We start from the raw sequence: 12,961 nt of genomic DNA, 5'->3' as shown, positions 1-12,961 counted from the left end.
TAGACTCTCTGAGTTTTCTTTCATGCACGTTCATAATATTTGTCTTTTGCAGATATTTGTTGGTGGTTTGGATCCGACTGTCCCAGAGGAAGATCTAAGGCAAATCTTTGGGCAGTTTGGGGAGCTTGTTTATGTCAAAATACCTCTTAATAAGGGATGTGGATTTGTGCAGTTTAGTAACAGGTATGAATGATGCACTTTAAGAAGTCTAATTATCAATGGTCCACCAAGTTTCCGGGAAGTGGGGATGCGGGAGCAGAGAAGCGCATCCAGGGAACATGTGGAAGCACTTCTTAAATTCTAGAGAACATCATAGGGGTTATTGGGGTCTCTGACATAAGTCCCAAAATTTTAAGAAATATATATTAAAATATCGAAACTGAGATAGAGTTCATTGAAATTCTATGCATAACAATGCGGCAATAACATTTATCATTACATGTAATAAAAGCTATCAGAATCGGAACCAGTTGAGCTTTGACCAGTATGGAACTGGAACCTGTTGGTGACCGGTCTACTAAAAAGTACATAAAATATGCAAAATTTTGTAATATGCATGCATGTATCAATGTAAATCTGAACCATTAGACACCAAATATGCAAAGATCGCTCATGTATATAGGATGCAAGTAATAAGCTTGAATATAGCAAAATGTCACGAGTGTGAATCGTGATACATATCTAAAATAAAAAACATAAACATCAAGGCTTTAAATGGTTTCTATAGCCCAAAACACATCATTCTACAATTATCAGAACCTTCACTTTTATTGGGACTTTTGTCATTAGTGTCACCCATGACCTTCTCATCTAGCCTTTGTCTCTACCTCAATCCTCCAGGGACAGCAGTCAAACTCAATACCATCCAATTTTGATGAAACTGCCTAATCCAACCGAAAAAGCTTAACATCCCTAATCAGTGATTTTGGCTTCAGTGAAGGGTACATTTTTGCTAAAATCATGGCAAGTGAGTTCAACAATTAACACCACCAACATTGGGGTACATAGAGGACTTGGTATGCTTGATTAAATGCCAAACCCATACCCCATGATAGAATCCAATGGGAGCTCTGCAATCCTGCCTGTCCTGAAAGCCTGAAAACTGTTAAGTCTGCTGAATTCTGAATAAGATATGAAATTCTCCTTTCTCTATATGAAGTTTGATGAGGTTGCAAGCCTTCTCAGACATACTGGAATTCTGAATAAGATATGAAATTCTCCTTTCTCTATTTGAAGTTTGATGAGGTTGCAAGCCTTCTCAGACATACTGGAACAATTAATGGTTGTGTTAAAAAATTAAGTAAAAAGTTAGAAAGGAAAGATAAAGGAGAATATCAACTTTTATTTTAAGAATTTAATATTAACAGTAATTACCCAACTGGTGGGGGAGAGAGGGTGGTGGTTGGGTTTCAAAACAGTGGACTTTGATAAAAAAGAAGTGTGAGACTCGAGAGCATCTATATGAAGTTTGATGAGGTTGGAAGCCTTCTCAGACATACTGGAACAATTAGTGGTTGTGTTAAAAAATTAAGTAAAAAGTTAGAAAGGAAAGATAAAGGAGAATATCAACTTTTATTTTAAGAATTTAATATTCACAGTAATTACCCAACTGGTGGGGGAGAGAGGGTGGTGGTTGGGTTTCAAAACAGCGGACTTTGGTAAAAAAGAAGTGTGAGACTGGAGAGCATCTGATTTTTTGAGGAGGACGTTTCCTATTGCATTTCCTTGTCCACTATAAAGGGGAAGGCCTATTGCATTTTCTTGTCCACTATAAAGGGGAAGGGAGTACCCACGTCCTGGGAGCATGGGGTATGTGGGGAGCATGAACCCCACCCTCAGGAACACGTCGTCGTGTAACACTACTAATTATAGATAGTGTATCCCATGATTTATACAGAAACCAGTTGCAATAAAAGGCTTCTTATGGTCAGGGCATGCATAATTGATTGCCAAACTAGTAGTGCCTTTGTGGTAAAATGCACTAAGAAATTAGATATTTTTATGTAGGGCCTGTGCTGAGGAAGCTTTGCAAAGGATACATGGTACTGTCATTGGTCAGCAAACTGTTCGTCTTTCCTGGGGTCGAAGTCCTGCAACTAAGCAGGTACAGGTCAGCAGAATAGGTTTCTAGTGTGATTCATATATTTACTAAAACTGATGCTCATTTCATTTTGCAGGACCAGCCTGCAGCCTGGGGTCAGCCTCAAGCAGATCCAAATCAGTGGACAGGAGCTTACTATGGTTATGGACAGGGGTACGAAGCTTATGGTTATGCTGCACCGCAAGATCCATCGATGTATGGTTATGGGGCATACCCTGCCTCTGGGAATTATCAGCAGCAGGTAAGCATGGTTGTTGCTTCCAAATTCAAGAGCTAGTTTCTTTTACTTTTTTGTACATTTTGTAGGATTCTCCAGAAATGTTCTTTGAAGCATAACTTAGCATGCTATTTGTTGTGTAGTATGCTGTTGATGATATTAAAAGTATATATTTCCTGGCGTTGATGGCCTTTAACAATACCTTACAATACCTCTAGTTTTCTGTAGTGAATGCTTTTATCTTTACACCTTGGATAATTACTGTACTTTAGATACTTATGAAATCTCTGTTAATGATCATTGGTAGACTGAGGTTCAGGAATTATCTGCGGCTGGCACGACAAACACTATTCAGGCTTCGGAGCACAAGGAAGAGGACATATTTGATCCTTTGGCTCCTCCTGATGTTGAGAAGTGAGTTCCTAATGCTGCATAATTTACCTATTATTCACAGGTTTTGGCACGTTAACTAGTGGCTTGTAACTGTATTATTTATGCCCTGAATGGGAGTGGAGATTGTTCTTATTTTTAATATAAGAGGTTTTCAAATCTCACTGCTTTATGTGGTTGCAGATTGAATGCAGCGTATATTGCTCTCCATGAGCCTTCATTGGTTGGGCGAAACTTGTGGTTGAAGACCTCTGATCTGTCGAGATGAATTGGTGTAGACAATACATATTTGTATTACTGGTTATTGAGGTGATCCTTAACATTCATTAGGTTTACGAGGGAGTAAAAATGGAAAAGTTGATGGCTGGCTGCTATTGGTGTGTGCCATTCAATGTTTAGCATTATCTTTTTGGTCATGTAAATTCACTTCTTTCTTGGAAAATTTATTAGCTGCATATTTGTATCACAAACCATGTTGGGAATCTGCTGTCTTTGAGAAGATGACTACGAGAACAACCAGAAAAAAATGTTTTAACTAGCTTCTTGGGTATAGGTTTCTTCTATGTGGTCCATTTTTGATGTATAATCAATAATATTATTATTATATAATTCATTAAAACAAGAACGGAAGGTTATGGCAGTTAATGTTAGTCTAATAAATTTGAATTGCATTTCAAATAAGAATTCTGAGATTAGTTTATACTATATTAAATTTAGGTAGTGATGCTTGAAGCTTCTATCTTCAAGCACTTGAGCCACATGTACATGACACTATGCTTGTCTTTATAAGTTTTAAAATTTAGATTTACATTAAATTTGGGAGTTTCTATTAATGGTTTGGAAGTTGTGTTGGTACACTACCCTGTTTTAAGAACCGTTGTAACTTAGAAACAGACCTATCAGAAACAAATAAAAAAATAAATAAATTGTGGACGAGAAGTAATTTAAATATACATTAAATTTGGTTGTTTGTAATATGTCTTTGCAAGTTGGGTTATTATAATACCCCATTTTATATTAAATGTTGGTTGGGAACCGTTGCAACTTAGAAGCAGACCTATCAACAAAATAATAAAATTTAAAACAAATACTGACTACAGTTTTTACAATTTACCTTAAACTTCAATTAATAAAAAACTTAAATAATAAAAAGAAGTTATAAGCAAATATTTGACCACAGTTTTTACCCACTTCTAACATTAAAAAAAAGAAATAAAGCAGATACCACAGTTTTTACCTATTTTTAACATAAGTTTTAATTGATTAAAACTTTAAGACAAGATAGTTATGTTCATTAATAAATTTCAAAGTTTATTTTATAAAATAAAAAAGGTTGCTTCCAAGTTTCATTGATTGGTTAAATGGACATAGTGATATATTTATATGGTCTTAATATCTGATCCTTTGGCTCCTCCAATTGAGAAGACATACCTCACATATAAATAATCTTTATATGGGTCAAAAATCTTCACATGGGTTAAATAGGTGTCTCTTAGGGGTGCAACCATCTTAAAAAAAAGGGAGGCTGACTTAAGCAATTTTTAGAGGAAAAGTATAAATATAAATATAATTTTTCATTCTTTATTTTTATCCAGAGGAAAAGTATAAATATAAATATAATTTTTCATTCTTTATTTTTATCCATCATTTTGCTAGTGAAAATTCTGACCAAAGTGGTCAATCTTAAACATTCCCTCTTAGTTAGGGAGGAATTTCTGGCTGTACCATAAATCTCATTTCATGGGAGATCGATTTACCACAACCAAGTCCATGGCAGTCATATATGACCTTGGTAATGATCACACCCACCTTATGTCCACTAATTGATCCTTACCTTAGGGAGGAATTTCTGGCTGTACCATAAATCTCATTTCATGGGAGATCGATTTACCACAACCAAGTCCATGTCTGTCATATATGACCTTGGTAATGATCACACCCATCTTATGTCCACTAATTGATCCTTACCCAATTTGATCCTAAGTGATCAAGTGGTAGAACACTTGCATCCAACACTTAGGGGAGATCAATTGACCAAAACCAAATCCATGACAGAGATGTTCGACCTTGGTAAAGGTCACACACACCCAAGTCTCCTCACCCACTTGCTAGATGGGTGACAATCCTGACAAGTTTAATAGTCTCAATATGACCCTTGCTTAATAATGAAAGGTTACTTGCGAGTAGGATGCGTGTTGGGGTATGTACTTGGCCAAGTCCAAGGCTCCAAGGAGTACCCTCGCACCTAAAACCCTCACTGCTCATCCCCCCCCGCCCACCACCAAGTCCATGGCTAGTCGAAAGACTGGGGGAGGAGCATACACTTAGTGTTCTCAATTAGCAGTGTTCCCTCTCAAAGAGGGATACATTCTCCTGCACTCCAAACTGGTCTCTAAAGAAAAAGAACTTTGCTTTGGGCAAAGGCTTGGTGATAATGCCTGCAACCTACTCATTTGTCAATGTGTTGGAGCCTTAATGCTCCTTTTGTACCATATCTTTGATGTAGTGGTACTTGATCTTGATGTGCTTCAACCTGTCATGAAAAACTGGATTCTTTGAAAGCCTTATTTCGCTTTGATTGTCTCAGCATATCATGATCATATCTGGCACATGATTAATTCACTCTGCAAGGAGCTTTCACAACCACATTGCCTCACAACTAGTCATACTAGCTACAATATAGCTTGCCTCGGTTGCACTGAGAACAAAAGATCTTTGCTTCTTACTCACCTAGAAAATCATAGCAGATCCCAAGCTAAAGCAACACATTGATGTGCTCTTTTTGCCTATAACACTCCCAGTCCAATTTGCGTTTGTATACCCATGTAGTGTCATATCATCACCAGAGACATACCTCAGTCCATAATTGATTTCAGTACCAAATCACACAAGCCAACAAACAACTTCAATTGCTTCATAAATCAACTATGCAATAGGAATATCCATGCCATTGGGGTTAGCACAACACATAAGTGTTGTTCCATTTCTCAAGTCAACAAATTAATAACTCCAACTTCTTCAAATCATGCCAAAATCTTCAACAAGGATGATCATACTTTCATGATTCATCATTCAATTCCCTCTTACACTAGGCATAAAGGTCCTCAACTCTTGTCAAAAACATATCATCAACAGCTTTAGATCATCATCACTCTTTAAAATTTCTCGCCATCTTTGTCTTGGAAGTCGCAACAAACTTTGTTTCTTCATAGATAAGAAGATGCTTCAATCAGGGTGATTTTCTCTGCTCCCTCTAAGTCCAAAGCTCACCCAATCACGAGTCTTCTTGTCACAAAGTGTTGGCATTATGGTTAAAGTGTTGTCCTTGATGGCAACCCATTCAGGTGATAGATCACAACAGCAGAGATTGATGATCAGCTATCAAATATTGAAGAAAATAAGGGGTACGCAGGTACACCTTACATAAGGTGCGTACACGCAGGACGGTGTTACATAAAGTGCGTACATACCCGCAGTTATCCCGTTCAGGAGGTGCGTACCCCCAGTGCACACATTTCAAGGCAGAGAAAAGCACACGTGGGGTTTCTTATGTTTAACCTTTGGTATTTAGCCAACGGTTTTGTGTTATTATGGTGTCGGCTCGTGGTATTGATCCATGATTTAAGGAATAGCTTTCCTATATAAAGCAAAGGAGATCATTTGGCTTGAGCATGTTTTGTGTTGAATATCTTATGTGGGCTAGATCTGAAATATTATGATCTCTTGGGAGTAATGTCTAGATCTAAATAAGGCGAATCTACTGATGGATTGAGATCTCTTCGGCGCATGTTCAGATCTGTAGATCTGACTGTCTGGGTTATTTCTGAAGTCTTGAAATCATCTATGCCCGAAGGTACAGTGAAAGAAAAGTGCGTACATACGCAGGAACGAAGCGTTTCAGGTGCGCCGGTACGCAGGCACAGAAGGGTTGCAGGTGCGGAGGTCCGCAGGCAGTTCAATGGATACAGTGCGTATGTAAGCAGGCGAGCAGTTGAGCAGGGTGCGTACGTAAGCAGGCGAACAGTTGAGCAGGGTGCGTACGTAAGCAGGCGAGCAGTTGAGCAGGGTGCTTACTGTAAGCAGGCAGTACATGGGTGAAGCTGCTTACTTCTCTTAAAATCTCTGTTTATCATTGCTGTGTTCTGGGTTTGGTTCTATTATTGTTGATCTGGTTACTACAGTTGACTGGGTGATTCTCTTATACTTGATGATCATTTGATGCTTATGGATCCAGTTTGAAAATTTATGAAAAGTGGTCCTTGTAAGAAAAGAAGTAGGGGGTTGTAGCTCCCTTCCAGGAGAGACTGGAAAACGAGAGAGAGTTGTAGCTCTCTGCAGGTTGCAGCCTGCATACTGGTAAAGGACTGCACCAGTGCAAAACCATTGTAAAAGGAGTTTCTAATTTGAAAGAAGATAGAGACATATTGCAGCAGGTGGTTTTCACCCACATTGAGTTTCCACCTTACATCTTGTGTTCTTTGGTGTGACTATCTGTTTTCTTTGTTCATGCTCATTATTTTATGGTACTGACATGCAAAACTAATTCAAAGAACAAATAAGGAAGATTTATTAAAAGAATTAGATAATACTGATTCACCCCCTCTCTCAGTATTATTTCCAACAATTGGTATCAGAGCAGGTCCTTCAGAGAAGCTTGATCGCTTGAAGGTAGATCGTTCATCATGAGCAACTACGAGAGAGAAGCATCAATCAGGCCACCAGTTTTTGATGGGACAAACTTCAATTATTGGAAGGTAAGAGTTACTGCCTATCTTCAATCTCTTGGTACAGAAGTTTGGGACATCGTAGAGACAGGCTACGCTTTTCCTTCAGCTACTCCTACAGATGCAGCTGAGAAAAAGAAGTATGAAACAAATGCGAAAGCAGTCAGTACTCTATTAGGATGTATATCTCAATCAGAATTCATGAAGGTAATGCACTATAAATCCGCAAAAGAGATATGGGACAAAATTGTCACGAGCTATGAAGGAGATGAACAGGTAAACGTGCTAAACTTCAAACTCTCAGAATTCAGTATGAGACTCTCAAAATGTATAATGATGAAAGCGTGGCTAACTATTTTCTTCGGGTAGATGAGGTTGTTAATTGTATGAAAAATTTGGGTGAAGAAATAAAAGAGGCTATTGTGGTTGAAAAGGTTCTAAGATCATTGTCCCCCAAGTTTGAATCTAAAGTATCTGCAATAGAAGAAAATGAAAATCTACGAATTCTTACTATGTCTCAGCTACATGGAATTCTAACTGCTTATGAAATGAGAAAGGGAGGTCCATCAGACATAAGAGAAGCTGCTTTCAAGGCATTAGGCAAAGGAGATTATTATGAAGCAAGCCACGTCCCAGAAGAAGAGGAAGAAGAATCAAATTTTGTCAGAAATCTTCAAAGGGGTTCTGGAAGGTTCAGAGGTAAGTTACCTTTTAAATGCTTTGCTTGTGGAAGAGTAGGTCATTATGCTGCAAAATGTTCTTATAAGGATAAAGGAAAGGAACCTGCTAGATGGAACAAGAAACAGAACGCAAATAAGAAAAGCTACTACACTCATGAAGATAGTGATGGTCTATCAAACAGTGATGAAGATGAACAAGGTAATGAATATAAGTTGTTAATGGCATTTGAAGATGATGATTATATGGATGCTATAGATGTGGATAACCTTTATGATGAAATTACTAGACTCAAGAGATGTATAGAAGAAAAGAACATGATCATTGATACTCTACAATTTCAAATTGATGAAAAGGAAAAACATCTTGAAAAATTAGAAGGTGAAATTGTTGGTCTTAGAAAAGAGATTGAGAAAACAAAAGCTATTAATCTCAAGTTTGTCAAAGGATCTGAAACTTTGGATGAGATTATCAATGTGCAGCGGTCTCCACTAAACAAGACAGGGCTGGGCTGTAATGGAGAAACTTCTCAAGCATCCACCTCAAAAAGTTATCTTGATGCAGCAAGAAGAAATGAGCAAAAGCACAATGAAGATCATCAGGTAAAGCAGGGACGAATTACAAACAGAAACTATCAGGGGCAATCCATCTTAAGGGTGAACAAAAGCTACAACCAGCCACAGGTAAAATCTTCTCAATTTGGTTCAAGAATAGATGACAATAGAAATTACAATCAATTGGCTGGTAGATTCGATAACCGCAGAAGTTTCTTCAATGGACAATGCTTTTCTTGCCATAACTTTGGTCACAAAGCAGCTCAATGTGTTGCATATAAAACAATCATGACTAGGGAAGCTCAAAAACAAAGAAGTATGACCGGGATTACAAAAAGGACCTATAACAACTTTTCGGTTCTTGAAAATGAAGTTGAATGTTCTATTTGCAATAACTTTGGTCATGAAGACTCTGAATGCAGGAGCAGGTTTCAGCAGAAAAAGGAACAAGCCTCAAGCACCAAAACATGGAGAATAAAGGAACCACAAACAGAAAGATGTGGGATAGCATTTTATGCAGAGGGACAGGAAAATCTATGGTACATTGACAGTGGATGTTCGAAGCATATAACAGGTGATAAAGAAAAACTTGAGTCATATTCTGCTCTAGAAAAAGGAAAGAAAGTCTCTTTTGGAAATGATACTCCTACAACTATAAAAGGAAAAGGCATTGCTTAGTTAAAAGAAAAGGTCAAGGCTGGAAATGTTTTATATGTTGATGGATTGAAGCATAATCTTCTAAGTGTCAGCCAGATGTGTGATCAAAGAACCGAGGTTATATTCAGATCAAATGGATGTCTTGTTCGTGATCTTGATACAGGTAAAACAATGATCAAAGGCAAAAGAACTCCAAATAATATGTACATATTTGAAGAAGGACAACAACAATGCTATCTGAGCAAGGATGATGAGCACTGGTTATGGCATCGGAGGTTGGGACATCTAAGCTTTTCACAAATAAGGAAAGCATGCAAATATCAGGCAGTTCGCGATCTTCCAGATATCAAAATTCCTGACAACACCATATGCAAATCATGTCAGTTTGGAAAACAAACCAGAACTAACTTTCCAGAGAAAGAAGGTTCAGCTAGCATGCCTCTTGAGCTAGTACATACAAATACATGCGGTCCTTTCAGGAAAAGAACACCTCGAGGAGAAGAATACTTGATATTATTCATTGACGATTTCTCCAGGTTTGTCTGGTTAGGACTTATGAAGCACAAAGATGAAGCATTCGAAAAATTCAAATCCTTCAAAGCCTTGGTTGAAAATGAATCAGGTCACAAAATTAAGTGCCTCAGATCCGACAGAGGTGGGGAATTTACTTCAAATGAATTTTTCGATTTCTGTGAAGAACATGGGATAAGAAGAGAATTCTCTACAGCAAGAACCCCTCAGCAAAATGGAGTTGTGAAAAGAATGAACAGAACAGTCCAACAAATGGCTCGTGCTATGCTTGATGAGTCAGGAACTCCCGCAACTTTCTGGGGTGAAGCTGCACATGCTGCGGTTGTTATTCTCAACAAAACAAATGTCCGGGTGAACATCACTCAAACTCCTCATGAGCTCTGGAGTGGTAGGACTCCTTCGGTAAAGCACTTCAAAATCTTTGGGAGCAAATGCTATATCAAGAATACTGATGAGCAGCTTGGCAAACTTGAACCTAGAGCAGATGAAGGCATTCTTCTTGGTTACTCTCCACATAGCAAAGCATACAAATGCTACAATAAAAGACTTGGCAGAATTGTTGACAGCATTGATGTAGTGGTTGATGAGAAGGGATACATTCCTAGGCAAGTACATCATGAAGACATCGAAGAAGATGAAGGCTACCCCCAACGACAGAATGATGAAGAAGAAGAACCTCAAGAAGAACCAGAGGAGCAAACAAGAATAGAAGAAAAGACTCCATCCAGATATGTTCAGAAGAATCATCCAGAATCTCAGATTATGGGGCAGAAAGAAGCAGGGATACAAACAAGAAGAACAGTTGCAGAAGCTTCAAGCTATTTGGCATTACTCTCCTCTACTGAACCACAAAATGTGAAAGAGGCATGCAAAGATGAATGTTGGGTGAAAGCAATGGATGAAGAACTTGAACAGATCGAAAAGAACAACACTTGGGAGCTGGTTCCTAGACCAAAGGATAAGAATGTTATCGGAACAAAATGGGTCTTCAAAAATAAATTGAATGAAAATGGAGAAGTAATTAGAAACAAAGCCAGACTTGTTTGTAAAGGGTATGCGCAGCAAGAAGGAATAGACTTTGAAGAAACCTTTGCTCCTGTTGCAAGACTTGAGGCCATCCGAATGTTCCTTGCTCTCTCAAGTTTTCAAAACTTCAAAGTATTTCAAATGGACGTGAAATCAACCTTTCTGAATGGAGACTTGGAAGAAGAAGTATACATTGAACAGCCAGATGGGTTCATTCTTGGAAATGATCCAAATCTTGTATGCAGATTGAAAAAGGCTCTCTATGGTCTCAAACAAGCTCCAAGGGCTTGGTACTACCGTTTGGACAAATATCTTCATCAACAAGGTTTTTCAAAAGGATCAACAGATAGCAATCTTTATATAAAAGTTGAAAATGACAAATTGCTAATACTTGTTGTGTATGTAGATGACATTATTTTTGGGAGCAATGAAGAAGCTGAGTCAAAGCTTTGCCTTGGTCATGCAGAAAGAATTTGAAATGTCCTTGCTAGGAGAACTGACATATTTCCTTGGTTTGCAAATCCAACAAAAAGAAGGAGGAATCTTTTTATCTCAAACCAAGTATCTCAAACAGATTTTGAAGAAATATGGTATGGAAGATGCAAAACCAGTATGTACACCCATGGTCACAGGATGTAGCCTCAGTGCAAATGATGAATCTGCAGCAGTACATCAACCAACCTACAGATCTATGATTGGAAGTTTACTTTATTTGACAGGTACCCGACCGGACATCATGCATGCAGTTGGAATAGTTGGAAGATTTCAGGCAAATCCGAAGGAGACTCATCTTCAGGCAGTGAAGAGAATTTTCAAATATCTTCAAGGGACTCAAAATTATGGCTTATGGTATCCTAGAGATACAGATCTTACACTTCATGCTTACACAGATGCAGATTGGGCCGGAAGCGTGGATGACAGGAAAAGCACAAGTGGTGGTGCGTTCTTTATGGGTTCCAGACTGGTATCTTGGTTCAGCAAGAAACAGAGTTCAATTGCCTTGTCTACAACTGAAGCGGAATATGTTGCTGCTGCATCTTGTTGCACCCAACTCCTTTGGATGATGCAGACTTTGCAGGATTTTCAAATCACTTGTACACCACCAATCCCCATCTTATGTGATAACACAAGTGCAATCAGCATCTCAAAGAATCCTGTTATGCATTCAAAAACCAAGCACATACCAATCAAGTACCATTTTCTCCGGGAACAAGTGCTTGAACAGAAGGTCAAGTTGGAGTATGTTCCTTCTAAGGAACAAGTCGCTGATATTCTCACCAAACCATTGCCCAGGGACACTTTTGAATACCTCAGGCAAAAGCTGGGGGTTGTTGATGCATCATCTTATTGTTGAACCTCTTCTGATTGATGGTACAGGTTCAAGGGGAGCATATAATGCATTGTTGGCATTATGGAGGATGTGCAAAAGGAGATCTTGGAAGTAGCTGCAATATGTCTCTATCTCTTTCATGGTGGATTATGGTTCTTCGTTGCAGATCTGGTTCATATTCAGGGGGAGCATGTTCTTAGGGGAGCATAACCCTTTGCCCTTGATGTCAAAGGGGGAGAATGAAGCTGAAGTTTTGAGGTTGCCATCAAGTCCAAAGGGGGAGATTGTTGGCATTATGGCTAAAGTGTTGTCCTTGATGGCAACCCATTCAGGTGATAGATCACAGCAGCAGAGATTGATGATCATCTATCAAATATTGAAGAAAATAAGGGGTACGCAGGTACACCTTACATAAGGTGCGTACACGCATGACGGTGTTACATAAAGTGCGTACATACCCGCAGTTATCCCGTTCAGGAGGTGCGTACCCCCAGTGCACACATTTCAAGGCAGAGAAAAGCACACATGGGGTTTCTTATGTTTAACCTTTGGTATTTAGCCGACGGTTTTGTGTTATTATGGTGTCGGCCCGTGGTATTGATCCATGATTTAAGGAAGAGCTTTCCTATATAAAGCAAAGGAGATCATTTGGCTTGAGCATGTTTTGTGTTGAATATCTTATGTGGGCTAGATCTGAAATATTATGATCTCTTGGGAGTAATGTCTAGATCTAAATAAGGCGAATCTACTGAT

The 12,961-nt window shown here is 38.6% G+C and overlaps 1 protein-coding gene across 2 annotated transcripts in view; it reads left to right on the top strand.

The window, feature by feature from the left end:
- The window catches only part of LOC149230312 (polyadenylate-binding protein RBP47B'-like), a 57,778-nt gene extending 54,532 nt beyond the window's left edge, over positions 1 to 3,246 (top strand). The window contains exons 4-8 of one of the 2 annotated variants that reach the window (XM_089378942.1): positions 53 to 183; positions 2,008 to 2,104; positions 2,178 to 2,342; positions 2,626 to 2,732; positions 2,892 to 3,246. In XM_089378942.1, the coding sequence (XP_089235068.1) occupies positions 53 to 183; positions 2,008 to 2,104; positions 2,178 to 2,342; positions 2,626 to 2,732; positions 2,892 to 2,976 (585 nt within the window). In that variant the 3' untranslated portion in view covers positions 2,977 to 3,246. The remainder of the gene's footprint in view (positions 1 to 52; positions 184 to 2,007; positions 2,105 to 2,177; positions 2,343 to 2,625; positions 2,733 to 2,891) is intronic. The other variant, XM_089378943.1, reaches the window with a different exon arrangement.
- Positions 3,247 to 12,961: the final 9,715 nt, after the last annotated feature.

Source organism: Pinus tabuliformis, chromosome J (genome assembly GCF_031772625.1).
Source record: "Pinus tabuliformis cultivar Carrire ecotype Pingquan chromosome J, CPIR1, whole genome shotgun sequence".
NCBI classification, from domain to species: Eukaryota; Viridiplantae; Streptophyta; class Pinopsida; order Pinales; family Pinaceae; genus Pinus; species Pinus tabuliformis.
This window is presented reverse-complemented; position numbering and strand designations above follow the sequence as displayed.